The 21,397-nt window shown below is 43.2% G+C and overlaps 2 protein-coding genes across 3 annotated transcripts in view; one reads left to right on the forward strand and one right to left on the reverse strand.

The window, feature by feature from the left end:
* The first annotated feature begins 557 nt into the window (after positions 1–557).
* IL12A (interleukin 12A) lies at positions 558–7,184 on the forward strand. Its single transcript, XM_057737805.1, has 7 exons — positions 558–573; positions 1,229–1,383; positions 4,337–4,450; positions 4,818–4,859; positions 4,936–4,977; positions 5,083–5,226; positions 6,701–7,184. The coding sequence occupies exons 1-7, from the start codon at positions 558–560 to the stop codon at positions 6,851–6,853; spliced, it is 666 nt and encodes a 221-aa protein (XP_057593788.1). The 3' UTR covers positions 6,854–7,184.
* A 5,256-nt stretch (positions 7,185–12,440) lies between these two features.
* The window catches only part of LOC130855927 (caspase recruitment domain-containing protein 8-like), a 38,108-nt gene continuing 29,151 nt past the window's right edge, over positions 12,441–21,397 (reverse strand). The window contains exons 13-17 of one of the 2 annotated variants that reach the window (XM_057740020.1): positions 20,622–20,760; positions 19,313–19,366; positions 18,963–19,043; positions 15,752–16,024; positions 12,441–14,103 (exon numbers count right to left, since the gene is read on the reverse strand). In XM_057740020.1, coding sequence (XP_057596003.1) covers positions 14,084–14,103; positions 15,752–16,024; positions 18,963–19,043; positions 19,313–19,366; positions 20,622–20,760 — 567 coding nt within the window. In that variant the 3' untranslated portion in view covers positions 12,441–14,083. Of the gene's footprint in view, positions 14,104–15,751; positions 16,025–18,962; positions 19,044–19,312; positions 19,367–20,621; positions 20,761–21,397 lie in introns of those variants that run through there. The other variant, XR_009054394.1, reaches the window with a different exon arrangement.

Genomic DNA, 21,397 nt, shown 5'->3' on the forward strand with positions numbered 1-21,397 from the left:
AAAAAATGAATGAGAAATGAATGATTTGCCCACCCCCATCCAGAACCAGACGAGAGGTCAGGGCTCATCCCGAATATAGATGGAGAGGGGGTGGCCCTACTCGGCGCTCGGGCGGGAGCGGGCGCTGCAGGGCGGTGGGGCCAGGGCTGGGTAGCTGGGGGCGGGGGGCGTCCGGGGGGGGGCGGTAAGGGGTCGGGCTTGCCCGGGGACCCTGCGCCGCGACTTTGCGCGAATTTCGCTTTCGTTTTGGGCCAGGCCGGAGGCGGCGGGGCCGTCCCGGAACGACTGCGGCCGGGTGCGCTGGGAGTTGTTAATCCGAAAGCGCTGCAAAGCCCCGCGGGCCAGACTCCACGTGTCACCGAGAAGCTGATGTAGAGAGAGACAGAGAGAGAAAGAAAGCAAGAGACCAGAGTCCCGGGAAAGTCCTGCCGCGCCTCGGGCAATTATAAAAATGTGACCCCCTGGGTCGGCCTCCCAACCACCGCCCTCACCTGCCGCGTGCAGCCGTCTGCGTCCAGCTGTCCGCTCGGTGCAGGGTCCCCGCAGCGCCGCTCAGCATGTGCCCGCCGCGCAGTGAGTAACCAGCCCGAGACTGGCGCTCGGCGCTCGGGTGGGGGGGCGGCGGCCGGGGAGACGAGGCAGAAACTTGGGACCCGCTCCGCGGAGACTGGAAGGCAGTCAGCGATCTCGTGCAGAGGACAAGGAAGGGCGGAAAGACATTGCGGCCTTACCCCGCGCTCCGCGGGATATCGTCTGTTTTAACCTTGAAACAGCCCCGTGAGCTAAGAATTATGCCCACTTCACAGATGAGAGACTGAGGCCCCACGGGATGGCTTCTTGCCCAGGGTCCCTCGCCTACAGCTCTAAGAAGGCAAATCCCAGCCGGCTTCAAAGCGAGGCTGTGTCACCCCTCTCTTTACAAAACCCTGGTTCGCTTCACCACCTGGCCTCACTTTCCCTCCTCCTGAAATGGAGACTTTTTCTGGGTGAACTCTGTCCAACACCCTTGTGTGAACTCACCAAGTGGCCGTGACAGCGAGTTGACGTCTAACCCTAGAACAGAGCACTGTCCTCCAAGAACTCAATTCATCATTTCTCAGTTGTGGAAGGAAGGTTGGAAACGGGCGGAGGGAGGTTGGTGCCCAGAAGAAGTAGGTGGGTGGAGAAGGCCAGAAGAGATGGAAGGTGGAGGTAGGCCAGCTCGTCCTGCCCCTCGATTCCCTTGCAGGCCTCCTCCTTGTGGCCACCCTGGTCCTCCTCCACCACCTGGACCACCTTAGTTTGGCCAGGAACCTCCCCACCACCACAGCGGGCCCAGGAACGTTCCAGTGCCTCAACCACTCCCAAAACCTGCTGAGGGCTGTCAGCAACACGCTTCAGAAGGTGAGCTTTTCAGTGTCCTTGTTCGCACTTTGCAGCTTCCCTAGTGAAGGGGCATCTCCGAACCCCTGGTCACCTGAAGGAACTGCAGAGAAATTGCAGAAGTTAATCAGGAGCTGTCAAGAGAGGAAGAGGGAACTTTACAAATGGCCCAACTATTAGCTAAAGAGTCTCAATGAAATTGTGTCTCCAGAGAAAGCAGGGGTGGTAATAAATTATAATGGCATTCGTTTTGGCTATGTCTACACAGAGGAAAGTGGATATTTACAGTGTTCCCTGTAGCCTGCCAACAGAGATGGAATTGTGTCAGGCCCACACTGTTCCTCTGACACACTTATCAATCCAGGAAACCGTTATTAGGGGCGGCCTCTGTGCTCTGGGGGCTACAGAGATGAATTAGTCTTGCCTCTCATGCTCCTCTCTAGCTTCCAGTCTGGTGACTCTGTTTGTTGTTGGAGCAACACATTTCAGGGAGCTTGTGACAGTGCACATCCAGGCTTCATTTTCTAGGGAGAGAGTTATCTAGTTCTATTTATAGCTTCCGTCATTTTCATTTTCTTAGCTTTCATATTTTAATGCAAAAAAATTGTTTTTTTCTTCCTTTAAAAGCACTCCAACATCTACTGCTTTTGCTGCAATGGCCTAAGACTGATGTTTTAAAAGATGTCCTTTTGCCTTCCTGCTCTCTAGTAAATCTTTCTTGAAGATTTCTCGCTTGTTGCTTTATGAATATCTTAAAGTAAGCTTAATGCCACAAGTCCTTCTTAAAGAACTCTTTTTTCCCCTTCTAATCTTTCATAATGTTCTGCCAGTTGTTCTTTACAGTTCAATCCATCTTAATTAAAAAGGCAGCTCACCAAGTGAAAACTGCAGAGATAAGTGCTTTGATTCCTAAAGAAAGGTTCGATATGGGTAAGATTTAGGAGCTCCAATTTAAATAGATGTTTTATGTGAAAAAGCTGACTCTTCTACTTCCAGATGCAGCACCAAAGGTCAAAAGATTGCAGAACTCAATTTGATTTTTTAATATGATTCCTGTGTCAAATTTGCCAGAACAAATCAGCTGGCTACTTGCAGAGAAAATAGAGGTGGCAGATGCATGTGATTCATAGGCCGTATCTAGCCCACAGATCTGTAGAGTTTGGCCCATGTCTTTTTTATTTCATTTTGATTTTTTAATTTGATGCCATTGAAAAAAGTAGACCTTTCATAAGAATCCAAATTACCAGCTTCTCCTGAAAAGATCTGAAGAACTATAGCAGTGGGCCCACATTTTCAAATCTAATTTTTTTTGCTCTATTTATTCATAAGTACTTATTGAGTGCCTACTATATGGCTGGCACTATATTGTAGATTCTTGAAGGTCATCTTTTTTAACCATGCAATAATAATAGAGAGACCGTCACCGTTTCATTTTGGAGTAAAGGAAGGCAGTTATCACAGTAGTAAAACTATTGTGTTATTTGGAGATTTTTTTTCTTATTGAAGTATACTTGCAAATCTAAGCTTTCACAACCTGCTCAGGATAGTGGCTGTCTCGGTCTGCTTGACCACCTCCAGGAACAGTGTATTCATTTTCTATTGCTGCTGTAACCAGTTACCACAAACTCAGTGGCTTTAAACAACACAGATTTACTATCTTACAGACCTGGAGGTCCAAAATCCGAAATGGGTCTCACTGGTCTAAAATTAAGGTGTGAACAGAGCTGTATCCCTTTCTGGAGACTCTAGAGGAGAATCCATTTTCTTGCCTTTTCCAGCTTCCAAAAGCAGCCCACATTCCTTGGTGGCCCCCCCTTCCATCCTCAAAGCCAGCAAATGAGTCCTTCTCGTGCTGCATCATTCTGACCTTGACTCTCCTGCTTCTCTTTTCCATTTATAAGGACCCAGTGATTACACTGGGACCGTCCAGACACTCCAGGATAACGTCTCTTTTTTAGAGTCAGCTGATGAGCAACTTTAATTTCATCTGCAACCTTAATTCGCCTTTGCCACGTAACATAACATAGTCTCTGGTCCCGGGGATTGGGAGGTGGATGTCTCTGGCAGGGGCAGTATTCTGCCTGCCGCAGGCAGGGATTTTACTACTTGTTCCCCAGCATGTTCTGTACTCTCAAGTTTGATTCATGGCCTGAAATTCCCCCTCCTCTGTAGGTGTCCCATCTCTGGGGAAGCCTTTGCTTTCTTTTCCACCCCCTTGCCAGAGTCTTCGGACCCTTCTCAGCCTTTCTCACCCGCCAGCATGTCTCCTGGTCATTTGGGCACTCGCCTGTCTCCACAGCTGAACTTGGAATCCTGGGTGGGGAGGGGGTGCATAGCGTAGTCCACTTCTTTGTCACGGTCCTTAGTACCTAGCATGGTGATGGTGCCTGGCACACATCAGGCTTGTTAAATGGAAAAATGTCTCAATCTTTAATCAAAAAATCGACTTCTTAAGATGAATTTCTTAATTATATTCAACATGCTTGTAAGATGACATCTCTGTGTGTGTGTGTGCGTGTGTGTGTACACCACATATTAAATCTCCACTTGTCTTTAGGGTTCCGTGTTTGTTATATCCATCAAGTGGTGACCTGACATTCCCCCTTTAGAAGCTATACTTGAAAAAGATATTCATAAAACACAGGCACTTTGGCAAAAGGAAAAAACTGTTTTCACCGGCAGCAAGTGTCTCAGCGTGGTGTAGAGGCTGATTAGCACAGCCTGTTGAAATGATTTATAGCGTTTACATAACGGGAAAGCATACCATCCAGAGAAACATGTCATAAGCAAAAGGGGAGGAGGAAGGGAGAGAGAGTGTAAATGATCTGTTTCCTTTTGTCTTATGAAGACCCTAAATTTCCTGCAGGTCAGAGATGGAGGTCAAGGGCAGCCGGCTCTTGCTTCGGTGCCAGCATCATGGAGAGCCGGGTGCCTTATTAATCTCGTAAAGTGGGTTTCTGTTTTTGTTTTACAGGCCAGACAAACCCTAGAATTTTACTCCTGCACTTCTGAAGAGATCGATCATGAAGATATCACCAAAGATAAAACCAGCACAGTGGAGGCCTGCTTACCACTGGAATTAGCCACGGTATAGAGGATTTTCCTCCCAATGCTTGTAATACAGTTAAGGGCTGTGCATCAGACCTCGTTATCCTCCAAAAATGTGCGTGCTGCTGGGGTCCATCATCATGAGACTTCAACAGGTCCCGCTGTAGAAGTTCAGTTTGAAAAAAAATTTATAAAAATGTGGTTTTTCACAACAGTGTGAAATATGCTTAACACTACTGAACTGTACACTTAATAATTAAGATGTAAATTTTACATGTATTTTTTACCACAGTAAAAAAAAAAGATATGTTTGAGAAGAAAAATCAGGAACTTTTATATTAAGAATTAATATCTTTGATGTGTGATTTTATTTTATTTTGTATGTATTTATTTATTTATTGTTCTAGAATGAGAGTTGCCTGGCATCCAGAGAGACCTCTTTAATTAACGTAAGTCAGAAAATTGAAGGTTTCAGCTTGTTATTATGAATTCATGCCATTGATATCTGATTATTTTTTCTTCTAGAATGGAAGTTGCCTGGCTTCTAGAAAGACCTCTTTTATGACAGTAAGACACAAAACTCTTTCTTCAAATGCAACAGCGGGGAAAGGGGTGGGGGGGTGTTTTTAGCCTATCTCAATGATTCCTCCCCCACTTTGCCATGTTACCCAGACCCTGTGCCTCAGCAGTATCTACAAGGACTTGAAGATGTACCACATGGAGTTCCAGGCTATGAATGCCAAGCTCCTGTTGGATCCTAAGAGGCAGATCTTTTTGGATGAGAACATGCTGGCATCTATTGCTGAGCTGATGCAGGTAAGGCTTCTTCAAGCTGAGACAGCCAGCCAGGGTCCCCGATGGTCCCCCTTCCTGGACTGGGGGAGGCCTGAAATGCCCCCTTCCAAAGGGGGCTACATGCTGGGGGAGACAGCCTCGAGGGCCCCCTGTAGAGAGAGGGCAGCATGAGCCGGTCACATGAGGGAAAACCTCCTGCATTTTGACCACGTGGTATGCACCAGGCTTTGGGCAAAGGTGTTCATACATTTCCTTATGCCACCCCCGTGGCAACCACTTGGGGTCTTTGCAAAGGAGGAAACCCATGCTTAGAGGGTTAGCCACGTGTCCGAGGTCACACAGCTTGGAAGTGGCAGAGCCAGAATTTAAACCCCCATCAGCGGGATTCCACTACACTCACCTTCTCGCTCACCGTGACGTCTCTGGGATGTGCATGTGAGGGGCTGGCATGTATATCTGCAAATACTGCTGGAGAAGACAAGCAGGGCTAGTGACCTGGCTATGACCCATCACCTGGGGACATCCACAGTGTTACTCATAGATAAGAACTTGCTTTGTGATTTTCTGAATCACCATAGCACATGATGCTAATATAAAACGTAGAACTATCCACTTAAGAAAGAGCAGGGTGAGTGCCATGGTGACCAGGGCATAGGATAAAAATACGGTGTCAGAAATGATTGCCTGGAAAGAAATTTGTTTTTATGTCATTCATTCTTTTTTAATTTTTTGGTGCCAAATTACTTGTTTGAAAGGCAGTGAACATAATACAAGTATCAAAGAATGTTACCACCTAGAGAGCTGTAGATGATGTTTCATTTTCAGGACCAAGAGTGAAATCAGTTCCACCAGTAATCAGACAACTATGTCCAGGCTGTTTGCCCCTTTGTGCCTCAGTTTCTTCCTCTCTAAAATGGGATGACTTTACCCACCCTACCTTTCTTTTAGGCTTTTTGTGAGAAAGTACAAGCAAAAATACGGATCATTGTGCAAATCGATGGTCTTTCATTGTTATCAAATTAAAGGGCTCAACTGGGAGACCCAGTGCCAGGTTTATTTATCTCAGAAGAGTGTCTTTAGTCAACAGGTCTGATACTGACAGAGAGTTTCCAATCCATAGCAATCTCTCATCTCCCTGTTCTAAAAAGGATGTAGCTTCTTAATGTAACATATAAAAATTAATTAGCTATCACAGCAGATGTCATCTTAACAGAATTGTTCCTTTCTAAAATGCAACTCCCACTGCTGATTTTCTAAATCGCTTTCAGGGTCTTTTCAGAGCTCACTGAAGACCCATGTGCTTGGATAATGAGCATTTCTTCTCTCAGGTTCTGCCTGCCCATCTGGCTGGGCGTAGATTTGCGTTGGGTTTAGGAGATGGAATGAGGGAGGGGGTTGCAGGCTCTGAGACATGTATTGGCTTCACCCATTTTTACAGATGAATGTTTTAATTTTGGAATACCGTCTATGTCATGCTCGATATTTATTCTGCTAGGCCCTGAATTCCGACAGTGGGATTGTGCCACAGAAACCCCCCCTGGAAGAACTGGATTTTTATAAGACTAAAATCAAGCTCTGCATCCTTCTTCATGCCTTCAGAATTCGTGCGGTGACCATCGACAGGATGATGAGCTATCTTTCTTCCTAAAAAGCTTAGGTGTCTCCTGTCCTTAAAGTCATTTTTATAAAAATTGGAACCAAAGAAATTGTAATAGGTTAAGAACTGGAGTGCGGGTGGCTTGACCTCTTCCTACTTCAGCTGGTACAGGAATTCTCACACTTGTTTACATTAGACATCACCCCAGATTTGCAGGATGTGACTGTTCTATCCACTTGATTCCTTTGATCAAGTCTATTTCACATTTACTATGGATAAGTTATTTTTAAGTTTTCATGAGCAAATTGATAAGGAGGGAAAACGTCCTCACAGAACATGTTATTCTTTTTTTCCCTTTAATAGAACAAGAATTTATAAGCTATTTCAGTACCAAAGGATTTGTAGAAACAAACACTCAAGCATAATTTATTTTAAAATATTTATTTATATAATTTTGTGTTCATGAAAGCATGTGAACTAACTTATATTTATTTATGTTATATTTATTAAGATATTTATTGCCAAGTGGATTTGATATATACCTTATGTTGTTCTAAAAATAAAATGACTGAATTAAAGTAATTCTCGTATTTTTCTAATGTGACTGGAATATTTTGAGTGTTAAAATACACATCGTGGGGAAACTGAAGACTGATGAAATTTGAACAAAATCACCTTGGAAAGAATGTCATGATATTCTTACCCATTTCCTAGGTCCTTTAATCTCCTATTTTAAAGGGAGCCTCATAAGACTAGATCTGCCTTAATACTGAGGCTGTTTGAGTGAGTTACAGTTTTTGAGAGTATACTTTATTATTTTTGTTCAACATCTAATTCTAAAAGTAAAATACATTAAAATGTTTTTCCATATTAACCACAGCCCCATAACATACTGTGCATTAGACAAACACATAATAACATCCTCCAACTGGGAAAAATATCATTAAGGGGCTTTCTACGCGTTAAATTATTCTCGTAGTTAAATTATTCTCATTTTTGTGACCCTTTGGACTCTCAGGGGGCACGTTGTTTCTAAATTACAAGAACACCTCTCCCTTTGCTTTAAATGATATAGAACTTCTGCCTGAACCACATGGATAATTGCCTCGCTTTGGCTTACGAGATGTGTTTAATTCTTTAAACCATGAGAATTTAAAAAGATTTACCTGACAGAATACCACGTACTTTTCAAACTCTGATAATCACATTCCTCCTTCATACGAAAAGACCATAAGAAATGAACTATTCAGAGGTCATCCCGTCCCCCCTACCTTTCATCATGTGACTCCTCCCCTCCAGATCGCAACTCTCATCCCTGTGAACAGGGTGGGGAGTGTGTATGTGGCCATCCCAGATGCTCACCTGTGGGGGAACCTTACTCGTTTTTCAGAGTCTCACCCCACTTGATGTACAGTGAGGTAGAAACCCCCAAGCTAGACGCCATCCCATACCTCTTTTCCTTTAGGGACGTCTCCCCAAGTTTGGAAGGCTGGCAGGTGATTCACAAATAGGGGGTTCTTGCCTTTACGTGTGTTGGGTTTGAGGACGGCAGCTTCGATGGTGGTGAGAACCCCACGGCTTTGAAGTGGCTGCGGCAACCATCCCCCCCGCTCCCCCAACCCCCAAGGAACGGCGACGTTGTCGTCTGGCCAGTTGTCTGTGGTTGCGTGCCCAGAAGCAAGGAGAGACAAGCCTGTCGACGGCGCCACGGACTGGGTTTGTATATACAAAGGGACACAGTTGTCATTTTGGTTCCAGACATCGCCATGACATATGCTTCAAAACCATGACTGGCCCAAGAAACATCTTCACAACTAATTCCATTCTTCAGTACACGGTCAGTCTTCTGGGTGTTTTCTTCTAAGCCTGGGTCGGCCATTTACAACGTGTGTGACGTGACCACGTTGTGTGGACCTCTCCCTACCTGTTCCTCTTCTAAGAAGTGAAGATAGCGCATTCCCTGGTGGTCCAGTGGTTAGGACTGCAGTGCCACTGCAGGGGGCACAAGTTTGATCCCAGGTCAGGGAATATTAAGATCCCGCAAGATGTGGGGCCAAAAAAAAAAAAAAAAATGAAGATAATACTAGGAACTTGATCTGATCAACCAAGGGTTAAATGGAGCTACTCCTGTAAAGCACTAGCATTGCACCTGGCACATAATCTAGACACAATAAATGCAAGCAATTTTTGACAACGATTATTAGCTTTTGGGTTTGGTGACTGGGCCAAATTGGTCAAACCCTCTTTGCTATTATTTTCTCATCTGCGAAATTCAGAAAACTGTAGCTCCGATTTCACAGCACTACTGTCAGGGCTGAATGACTCAGTAGAGTGCTGGCATCCATCTAGTCAGTGCCCAACGTCAGTTTTTTGAAATCGTTAGATTGCTTGAAGACCTCAGTGTTCAGGGGTGTTCAGCAGAGGAGGCCGTCTGGTGCAAGACACGACAGCAAAAAAGCAGGATCCTGCCTTCCCAGGGCAGAGGGTGGGAGCAAAGGAACTTAGTAAGACCAAGATCCTCCCTAAAAATAGCCCCCAGGCCTAGCCTATTAGAGACATTTGATAACAAATTACTTTATAAAAGATGAAATAAAGTGAAAGTGTGTTTCTCCCATCTAAAAATGACTGAATTAGAGAATTAACATAAAAAACAGCTGACAGCGGCCACACTGAGGGCCCAGAGCTTTGGGGAAAGGGGTCAGTTCTGGGGAGCAGTCTGGCCAGACATCCGAAGGTGGATACGGGACAGCTCAAGAGATGCACAAGGGCCTTAGACACCCTAAGAATGAAAGAAAACATGGGAGCAAAGAGGGAGAAAACCACCTTTGTCTGCTGCCAGCACGGACAGAGACTAGGAGTCCCCGTGGCCGTGTTACCCTCGGCCATGCAGTTGTTTTCCTTGTCTGAGGACAAAACAGTTGGTTCCAGCTAGTGTAATTGTGGCTTCCTAGTTTAAGGCAAAGTGCACCTACAACATTGCTGCGGACTGAACGTGTGTGGTCCCTTAAAATTCGTATGTTGAAGCCCTGATCCCCAGTGTGATGGTTTTAGGAGACGGAGCCTTTGGCAGGTTAGGTTATAAGCATGGAGCCCTCCTCGTGGCAGCAGTGCCCCGATAAGAAGAGACTTGGAGAGATCTCCCCCCAACCCCCATGTGACAAGGTGGCCTGCTGCAAACCAGGGATCGTTCTCACCAGATACCAAATCCACCAGCACCCTGATCTTGGACCTCCCAACTTCCAGAACTGAGAATCACACGTCTGTTGTTGAAGCCACCCAGTCTGTGGTATTTTGTTGCAGCAGTCTGAGCTGAGAAAACTTTTAAATAAGGACAAAACCCAACAACAATTTTTCAAAAATTGAATTGTATAAACTTTTCGGTTGAAATGTATTTGGTCAGAATAAGTCAAAACCTTTAGTTGTATGTATCTTTGAGTATGATATTAAAATTATGTGTAAATTATGATATCAATGCAACATCAGACACAATACGCTCACGTAACCTTTTTCAGAAGCAACAGGAACTAATGCTTACCCGGTGCTTACTAAGTGCCAGGCATATTTCTACAAATGTTTACCACAAACGCACAGAATCCTCCCAAAAACCCTATGAATAGGCACTATTACCTTCCCCTTTCTTACAATGAGGAAATTAAAGCAAGAGACCATAGATGTTTACATGGTAAGTGGCAGATGCTGGGATTTGAACCCAGGCAGCCTGGATCTGGCCTATGCACGCAACCATGGTACCCTCTGCCTCTCACATTAAGGTCACAGTAAGTCATCATAACCATGCAAACAGCGTCATAATTACTTATGCTTCTTCTCTCTCCCTCACTACACTGCGAGAGCTTCAAGTACCGGAAATGTCATGTTCCTCATGTATTTGTGTTCTCAGGCCCCAGGACTCAAAAATGGTAGAGAAAGGCAAATTTTTGTGGGTTCCCACACATTTCTTATTTCTTTTCCTAATCTAGGAATAAATAAGAAAGTCTTCAGTCTTTAAAAATCAAATTACTCCCAATTATTTTAAAGAAAGTTAAAAATTGTAAAATGCACATGCTTGCTTGGCTCCACACCATCATACGTGCTTAGAATGGGAGAAAATTCAAAATTCATGAAGGCTGTTTTCATTTTTGGTGTTTTGGCTTAAAGCAAAGGCTTATGCCTTGCTCGAGGTACCTGCTCACTGTGGATCAGCTGGGGGCTCTGCACTCACGAGGCTCCTCTTCTGGAGCCCAGGCTGACGGAGCACCGGCTGTCATCTGCAGTCATCGCTGCAGAGGGAAAGGGAGGCTGGATGGGCCTCCACGAGCCTGCTGATTTAAATAACTTACACGTCTATGGCCTGGGATTCTGTGATCCTTCAGGAGCAAACGTGCCACCGAAACATCACCAGTGAACTGGAAAGGGGTTTACTTCGGGTTGCAGACGTCGTAGATACAAACTCCTGGACAACAGCTCCAAGAGACCCAAGCAGTCATCTCATCGGCTGGTTCCCACAATGCTTCTGACAGGAATGGGTCAGGGGTCTGGCAGGGCACCTCGACGACACCCCCATCAGCCCTCAGTAACCCCACACTAGAGCAGCTCCACTTCTGAATCCCTTACCAATGCAGGTTCCAGGTGAGATTTCCTTTCACAAAAGGCTCCTACAGCTAAAGAAAAAACAGAACTCATCCAAGCCCCTTCCTGCAGTTAAGTTCTTATAAGTCACAAAACCATCTTTTAGATTTCCCAACTTGCCTGAAAATAAAACACTGCTATAAATGCATAGATCAGATGCCCTTCTAAAAATGAAACGCGTGCCAAAGGTTACAGCAAACAGCAAGAATGGACTTCTGCAGAATAAAGATGACAGCCTAACTCCAGGCTGCTTACCTAGGAATTTACATCATGATTGGAATTAATTGGATCTAAATCCTCTGGAGGCTCCAGGCTGCAGGTCCCAGTTAAAAAAGCAGGAAGAACTTCGGAACTCCACACTCAGAATTCAACCCCAGGCTTTTAGTATCAGCAGCCACAGAGCCATCACCAGAAATGCGCAAACGCTGGTATGTGGGCTGGAAAAACTGCACTCCCAGCAGTCAGGATTCCTGCCTTCAGCAAGCAGTGTGCTGCTTCACCCCAAGAAGGACTTCAAGCAATAGCAACAAGCTGGGCCAGCTGCTGAAAACCAACGTCCTCATGAGAACACACTTAAACATCAGCAAATACGGTGGCCTCTTTAGAAAACGGGAGTGAAAACACACTTCGACAAGATGAAACAGGGGAGAAAGCTTGTTCCCTAAAGCAATCCAGCAAAATAACAAAATATGTCCCAAATGTGCAGAAAAATCTTGTTACAGAGATGCACAGGCAAAGAACTAATTACGAATCCACCTGGTTTTAAAAAAAAAACAAACATAACTTCCCATCCACAGAGGAGAGTAGGTGGGTGGAGGAGGGGGATCTCTAAATCATTCCTGGAGTGAGAAGGGTTAGGGGATGTGTAGGTTCCCCTGAATCTGTGCAAACTTCCAGGTTAGTTTACCCTGGTTTACACTCACTCAGTCTCAGCCCAAGGATTGCATCTGGAAGCAAAACCAACTAATGCCCAAACAGCCAAGACAATAGCAATCGAGGAATATGATGCTTTAAAAAGTAATTTATAATTAAATGATAACATGAAGAAGATGTATTAGCACTGTACAAATGCAGATTTATTGTTCTTCCCTTTATCCATAGTAGGAAAAAGGCTGGAAATTAGGAAACCAGCTTATATACAAAGCACCTCTGAAATTATGCTTTTCTTTGGAAAACAACTTATAAAAAAATAATAAACATTTAAAAAATTCAAGTCCTTTTAAGTATTTTACACTTCTGAATGTTAAAACTCCATGTGTTTCCTAAAACATAGAACAATTAAAAGAAAACTCATAAAGTGACATTGATTTGCATTCCACAGGATCCCTGATCATCAGAAATACGTTCTTCCCTATAAAGCAAATTTGTTCTTCACAGGCAAAGCTATAGTTAAAGTATGTGTTTCTCTGATTAATTCATTGAGATTAAATTTACTCTCCAGCTAATGTCTACAGGAGGCTAGTAGTAATTTATACTTTCTTCAAATAAGTTAACAAAACATATCCAAAATGTTAATCACCACATGCATGATTCTGGGAGAGTGACAATATCTACACATACAAAACAAAAAAAAGATTTCCACCATTAACAAGAGCCAATATGGCCCATGATTCCCTGGGGCAAATCCTCTTCAAGAAGAGATGACAGTTTTCCCTTGGTCCTGGCTAAGGCTATTTCTCAGTGGCATTCCCGCGCCTCCCCCCACCCCACCCCAAAGTAAACGATCCAGGGGTCAAAGTCAAGAAATACAGTGTCTGACCTGGTGATTTCAGAAGGCTGATGAAGCTTGCAGGGACTCTGACAATGGACCCAGCGGAACTTCCCCAGTGAGATGAGGTGTTTGCATCAACACTGATGAGGAGAGGATTACATTCCTTTCTAATCACCCTAGGACCACGTAACATGATCGGTTTAAAGGTTTACCAGACCTCTAGCCAGACTGGTTGGTAAATGTGAGACACGGAAATCACACCCCACATATAAAGACATATTGGGGGACTTCCTGGTGGTCCAGTGGTTAGGACTCCATGTGTCCACTGCAGGGGGCATGGGTTGGATCCCTGGTTGGGGAACTAAGATGCTGCATGCCTCGCAGCAGCACGGCTGAGAAAAAAAAAAAAGACATATTGTACCCGGCTTCACAGGAGTGTCTGACTGTGTGGGAGCTAAAAGAACAGGAACCTCTCTTCATTATTAAAGTCATTAGGAAAAAAGCTAAATGAAATTGGTGCCATTTAAGTACTCCACCACTTAATTGCTAAAAATGTTTCAAACACGGGATATATATTTCATAGTTCACAGACTCCACAAGGAAAATTACCACATTTCTCACCTGACTGCACTGAGTCATTCTAAGCACCCTTGGTAAGTGTATCTGTTTGGGTGGGGAACCCAGGTGGGAGGGTGTGAGCAGGAGATGCAAAAAAAAAAAAAAAAAAAAATCTCGATATTGCAGAGGTTGTTTTCTTCCTCAAGGTTTCCAGATACTTCATTCCCTTTGCCCCCGAAGGACAGGAGCTGTGGGCGGCCTGTGAGAGGAGCTGCCTCCACAGGAGGTGCAGCTCTGGGTCCCGGAGGCCACGCTCAGCTGCCACGCACAGGGTCTTTGCAGGTAAAAGTTCCTGAGAGTTCCTTTTCCAGCTCATCTTCCAAATGTCATGTTTCCTGTAAGAAACCTAACAAAACAGAGAAATGAATTCTGGGATTTGTTCTTGGGGGCAAAGAGCACGTGCTTTTCAAGAAAGTCACTTGTCCATTTCGAAAAGGAACTCCTGACAGTAACTGCGTTTTCCTGAGCTGAAGATGAACCCGTGCTATTTTTTAAGGCTGTGATTACAAGATACTAAAAGGCCCTGATAAAAACACAAAATTCAGACCATCACCCAGATTATTTTGGCTACATAAGGGCATAAAAGACTGGTAAATTTTTGGCTTTTTGTTTGTTTTTAACTCACAGAAGATTTTTCTCCTATTTCATGAGGGGATTGGACCAATAAGCTTTTATGGTCCCTTTCACCGCTAAAATAATGTCACAAATCCTTGTGACAGCAAGTCAAGCATCTAGTGAGGTCAAGAGCAGATAAAAACAACTACCCATTCTACAGGATTTGTGAGATAGTCAGATTTCCAAGCCTTCCTTTGATGGAAGAGGCTGTGATTATTTTCTTATCACAGCACTACTGCCAACAGACAGAAGTGCCTATATGCAAATAAGCAGATTTCCACATGTGGGCCTCAGTGATTTACATAATTTCAACATAGCCAAGAAAAAGAATGAAAAATTTGATATTGAAACTGACTATTCTATCTGCTTGCAGCTTCTGCATCCAGAGACTGGTGGGGGAGTTCAGAAAGCTTGCCCACCACACCTGGCAGCATCCTGAGAGGTCACCCCAGACTTTTACTTTTCATATAAGCTTTTAGGGTGCTGTCACACTTTTGCAATGAAAAGTCCAAATAAAAACCTCTCTCTGACTTGCCAAGGCTTCTGAGAAGTAACATTTGTTAATCATGGTAACAATATAATAATAATCAAAGCTGTGAATTGGTTTGACCTTGCCTCGAACAACATGCTAAGTCAAGCCACAAAAAAAGAAGTGCTTAAAAACAAAGGAAGGAACCTTGTGGTTTTCTGGATTGAGACCAGAAACAACTCCCTTAGCTCTCTGTTCCGTCCCTTCTTTGCTGCTGGAGGTTCACTAGTGCCACCTAGTGGAGCACTGCTTCAGCACCACAGACAGCCTATAAGGCTCAATGCTACCAGTTAGGTCTCCAGGGAAGGACATTCTCTACCCTTGCCTGAACCTCACTACCTGCCTGGAGCTTTACATGCATTACCTCTTTTCAAATTCACAACAGACCCAGGACATGGGGAGTTTTGCATCCATTTGACAGATGGAAACATAAAGGCTTAAAGTTAGGTAAGGAATTTGCTTAGTCATGGATATATTGCACAACACAGGGAATATAGCCAGTATTTTATAACTATAAATGGAGTATAACCTGTAAAGATTGTGAATCACTACACTGTACACCTGTAACTTATTGTATATCAACTACACTTCAATTAAAAAAAAAAAAGAATTTGCTTAGACATAAACCTAGCCAGCACTTGAGATGGTATTCAAATGCTTCCTCTGACTCCACACACGAATCACCTTTCCTTAGAGCATGGCAGCCCACATACCTACTGCTGCGGCACTTGCACAATTCCCTGAACCCGAGCTTATAAGTAAGCTACACATTCTATAGTACACATTTACTATTTGCAAAGACACAGCTGGATTCCAAGTAAATGACTAATTAAGATAATTTCCTGCTTACCCTTCAGCACATCCTGGACTTCAACCGAATCGACGTTTTCCAAGCAGTTACATAAATTCTGAGCTGTGGCGTTACTCTGCTCCTTTTCTTGCCACTTCTTCAGCATCCTAAACTTATTGATCGTGACATCTTCTTTCTTCTCCAGGATAGCATCGATATCACTAATCTTCAACTTCAGGTTGGCAATGGCAATCTTTACCCACTCATTCCCCAACTTCTCAGCAAGGTTAATCAACTGAGAGTCTGTTAACAAGGTTTTAGTCTTCACTCCATCTAAAAGCACATGAAGAATTCAGTAGTTGCTCTCAACACTTCATTTATAGCCATTCACAATGAAAATGTATTCTCTTTATATAAAAAAAAGAAACCATAACTTGAAACTTTAATAGCTGCTTTTAAACGGCTTTTAAAATTTTATTTAAGTGCCAAAAATCCCTGCTTTCCAAACTATTTTAAGGACCAAAGGGAACAATTTTATACAACATTAAACTGGGGTATATAACACGCACAATAATTTAATAATCCAGGGAATGAAACAAAAAAGTACAATTAGGCTGGAGTAAAAAAAAAAAAAAAATCAAGCACCAAAAATAACTTATGTGGCTCAAAAAGAAAAATATACAGCTTTTGCCCTTGCCCATCTCTGCATCTTTAAGTGTTAACACCACATACAAAATGGTACCTTTCAGTGGTCACTGAAGAGAACAGCAAGAGATATGAATTGCAGTCTCCATTCTGCCATCTCCTGGCATTAGGGGAAAGAGCACATTCCACAGAAAAGACGAGGCATGCTATCTATAATATCTGTGGCTCACTAAGAAACAGTGTCGTCATCTTGAAAGGGCTTATGTCTGCCAATGCAAACCACTGGCCCCATAAAAAATATCAGCCCTAGCAGTAAGCTGGATTTTATTATGTTCACACTTTTTGACTGGTTGTGCTACGTAGGGTGCAGCAAAGCTCACCAGGTACAGTCTCAGTTAAGGATCCTCAAGGCCTTACAAACACTGGAGGTGAGGACAGAATGGAATGGGAGGGAGGAAGACTCCTTCCTGCCCCTCCTCCAGGACTGTAACACTTTCACTCACCTACAGCCAACAATCTATTAAAGTGAACCTAACGTTTGTATTGGACCCTAACCCACTCCAGTTTCCTCTCTAATGTTCTAGACTGAAGAATGGTTCTAAAGGATGGCTCCTGCCCCCCAGTGGTCTCCTGATGCATGGGCGTGTGCTCCTCCCTCTCAAACTGCTGCAATGAAAACTGCACAGGGAATCGTCAAAAATGCAAGTTCTTCCTAGGTGGCGCAGTGGTTAAGAATCAGCCTGCCAACGCAGGAGACATGGGTTCAAGCCCTGCTCCAGGAAGATCCCACATGCCCCGGAGCAACTAAGCCCATGCGCCACAACTACTGAGCCTGCACTCTAGAGCCCGTGAGCCACAACTATTGAGCCCATGTGCCACAATTACTGAAGCCCACGTGCTTAGAGCCTGTGATCTGCAACAAGCCACCAAACCACACACCACAATGAAGAGTAGCCTCTGCTTGCCACAACTAGAGAAAGCCCATGTGCAGCAACAAAGAGCCAACACAGCCAATAAATAAATAAATAATCAAGTAAATTAATTTTTAAAAAAATGCAAGTTCTCAGGACCATCCCCAAACCTACTGTATCAGACTCTGAAACTAAACTTTAACAAGATCTCAAAGTGACTCTGCTAAGGTTAAGAGATGACTATATTTTTAAAAGCAACACAGTGATATGCTAAGTCTGAAACTACCAGGATAGTGACTCAGTATCTCAAAAAATGTTGTGAAAATACCTAAACAAGTAAATTATTATTAATTAATTTGCTACCACACTGTCAATTCTAAAAAGGTTGCAAATCTTTAATCTTTCCCTGTAGTATTTGATCATTTTAATTCTATTTCTAGCTACTTACTGATGGAGCTAATTTTAAACAGCCAAATAACGACAAGAAAAGAAAGACTTTTCCTATATATCAATTTAACATAAAGTTGTTTCCCATTCAGTTATAAATGAATAAGTTCTGAGGATCTAATATACAGCATGGTGACTATAGTTAATAATACTGTATTGCATACTTGAAATTTACTAAGAGAGTAGGTCTTACACATTCCCACTACCACCAAAAAAAAAAAAAAATGAGGTGACAGATGTTTAACCTGACTGATAAATATTTCAAAATGTATGCATATATCAAAACATCACAGTGTGCACTTTAAGTACATATAATTTTATGTCAACTATATCTTGATAAAACTGAAAAAATATGTCTCACAATTTGGTTAGGTTTTAAAAATGATTCCAGAGCCTCACTTATTTTGATGTTCATTTAATAGAAATAAACAATTCTCTAGTGACATAACAGGAAAATCAGACACATGCCATCTTCACCACCTCCTGCCATAGCAAGTCAAGAATATCTTATTTTAATCTATACAGTTTATCTGCTTTTAGAGATTCATATCGTCGTACAGTAACAAAATAAAAGGTATTTTAATGAAAGGGTTAATCTGGGGAGTGACATGAGGCCCCCAAAAGCCTTGAGATCTTGTCTCATATAATTTGAGTCTGGGTTTTTTAACTTAAATTTGTGAGTTCTGGCTGGACTTGAATTTTGAGGTACATACTCCATCTTCTGGCTCCTTGGAGTATTGTTTTTAAATGTTTAAATCTCTACTGTATTTTCACAACTATCAAGTCTTGGTCTCTGCCATTTAATTGGAAGAAATTAAGTTGACCTCAATCTCCAATAACTGAGCTGACGGCTCCCTCCCTGGAATGTAGCTAAGAACTCTGAGGCCAGCCAATGCACACTCCTTCAATGAACATTCATTATCTTCTACATCAGAGGCTGCAGGCGCGGCGCTGTGGGAAAATGCACAAATGGACAGGCCATAGCCCCTGCCCCTACGGGCTGCAGGAGCTTCCCTGGCCCCCCATTCTACTTTCACCAAGTGAAGGGGAAGCATGGGCAGTCAAGCTGAGAAAGTACGCTGGGGCAGACCAAGGAGGACCCTTACGCAGGCTTGAGAAGCTGGGACACAGGGGAAAGTATCTGGGAGGGCAAGCACACCCAGGATGTGGCTCCAGGAAGACTGACCCCAAAGCGCACGTGTTGGATGAATGTCAACGGGGTAGAAGAGGGAAAACGACTGAAAGCCAAGAATGACATTTTCACAAACCTGAAGTGTCAGCCTGCTTCATTCTCTTATCATAGACCGCCTCATCAGGTAAGCTGCTGCTCATTTTTCGTCGCCTGTTACCTTTAAAAAACCAACAACGACAACAACAAAAATTGGCTTTCCCTCATGATTCTTATTATCTACCCATCTTCAAACTAGAGTTGTTACTTTTTTTTAAAAAATCATCATTCAGATAGAAACAAATTGAAAATGGATTCAAAGGTGATTCAGATGATTAAGAGTTATGGAACATGGAACAGATCCTTAGCGTCACTGTACTTGCACAGCAGAATTAAAATTCTAGTGGATGAAGGAATAGACGAGTTTAATGTCTGGTTAAGAGCACTTACCACTTGTGCTGCTTTTTGAAATGTTCGGGTTCTGATTATCCTGAACCCAGTCACCTGTTAAAGTATAAGAAGCGGCAAGTGGAAAAAGTGGTTTTGAAGCTGGAAGTAAAGCAATCAACTTATGAAAGCACGTGAAACCCTAGGGTCTTGGCAATCTCTCTAAAGTTCAAATATGAGTCTTTAACTTGGCATGTATGCAAATGCACTGGGCTTGAACTCATGAGATAAATAACAAGTACTCCTTCCAACACATCTTGCGGGACAAGTGTTTCCCAGACTTCAGTCATTCGTACACCACTGTCTTATCTGCCACGCCCATCTGACAGGTGAAATGTCATCCGCTCCGTATTTCTTGAAATCTAGAACTACTGTCAACAGAACACTGGCATCACGTGCCACATGGTGAAGGAAGCCATAAAAATAAGCATCTTTAAATTTTACGTATACGTATATGTACTCCATGTATAAGAACCTCACATATATATTATCATTCTGTACTTGAGGGGTTCTTTCCGGACACTTCACCTGTGATTCGACACCACCTGCCCCGTGTGAAATTGAGCCCCTGCTCTAACAGACGCCTAAGTGTCAGGCAGGCCTTCCGCAGGTCCCTTTCGTGAAGATGCCTAAGAGTGAAGGGCAGTTTCAGTTAACTGTTAGGTTAGGTCCCCCAAACGATGGAGACCAGAACCACTTTACAATGCAGAATATTATTATTAAATAAGTTTAAAAAAAGAAGTCTTCAAAAGCGGTCTTTAAAATTGCCAAGAGACTTTGTCTAGAAGAACATCTGTTCTTCAGGTTGCTACATGTTAAAAACCTTTACTACTGTGGCATTTGCTGTGATTAAGAAGTAACATCTTTCAGGTTTATTTATTTGAACAAATTAATGAATACTGAGCAAAAATAACACAATCTCAAATTCAGAGTCCCAACTAGGACTCTTCCTGGGTAGTTTGGATAAAAGGGCCTGTTTCAAACTGGCTGACTTTCAAACTGGGCATAATATTGAGAATAGCAGTCACACCTATAGAAAAGCTTCCTGCTTAAAGTAGGACAAAATTCCAAACTGGTTAGATAGGGTTTTGTTTCTAGAGTACAAAGACCTGATGGCAAATATGGGTTCTCTGTACCTACTGACTTGGGATTTGGACGGTGGGTGCCTGAGAACCAGAGCTGGCACTTTGTTTCTCTTAATTGAATTTTTTCATGTCATGATGATGGGACAGACGATTACTCTACTTGATTTCCCACCCAACCCCTACCCCCACCCAAATCAGAGTTTTAATTCAAGATACAAAACACTCACACTCTCTCAGTTTTGCTTTCCATACAATTTCCTCAGAATCCATTTCAACCAGAAGTAATTTAAACTCCACTGGTTGCTCCAAATACACTTCAATATAACTTTTCAATTTTAAAAGTGAGCCATCCACAAATTCAATTTCCTTTAAAAAAAAAAAAAGGGGGGGGTGATTTTCTTAACTTTAAAAGTTGCGTTAATTAACAGCATAACATGTCAGATAAGGAATAATGGCAATGAGAAGAGCTAGTGCTTGAACGCTCCCTGACATTTTGACCTTGGAAATCTCATTCCTTAATCACGCATCCTCTCCCCCTCCTGCTTCTAGCGCCTCCTTACTTTTACTCCAAACTGCTTTTCTACCTCATTGAAGCTTCTAGTCCCGTGGCCCTAGTTTTCTAAAGTGTACCTTTTCAGCCCTTTCCTGCTTTCAGCGTTTCATACTCCCCAAATGGAACCTGTGCTCACCCACCGGCCACCCTTCCAGGTGCTTTTAAACTCCTCACCATCTTTTTCCTAGATCTTTCTCCAGCCTGCAATTGATTCCACATTTACAGAAGTACATGCAGTATTTTACCCATATTTCCTCATTGAACACCGCCTTCCCCCAGTAAATCCCTGTATCACTATTTTATGGATAAAGAATGCCAGAGAAGCAAATGAACTTGCCCAAGTCCACACCTAGGAAGTGGTGGAACTGGAATTTGAATCCACACCTTGTGATTCCAACATGTGAGCTCTTAACTACACAGACTGCCCCCTGCCCTCCACCTCCTCTGCTC

The sequence above is a fragment of the Hippopotamus amphibius genome, chromosome 6, assembly GCF_030028045.1.
Source record: "Hippopotamus amphibius kiboko isolate mHipAmp2 chromosome 6, mHipAmp2.hap2, whole genome shotgun sequence".
NCBI lineage: Eukaryota > Metazoa > Chordata > Mammalia > Artiodactyla > Hippopotamidae > Hippopotamus > Hippopotamus amphibius.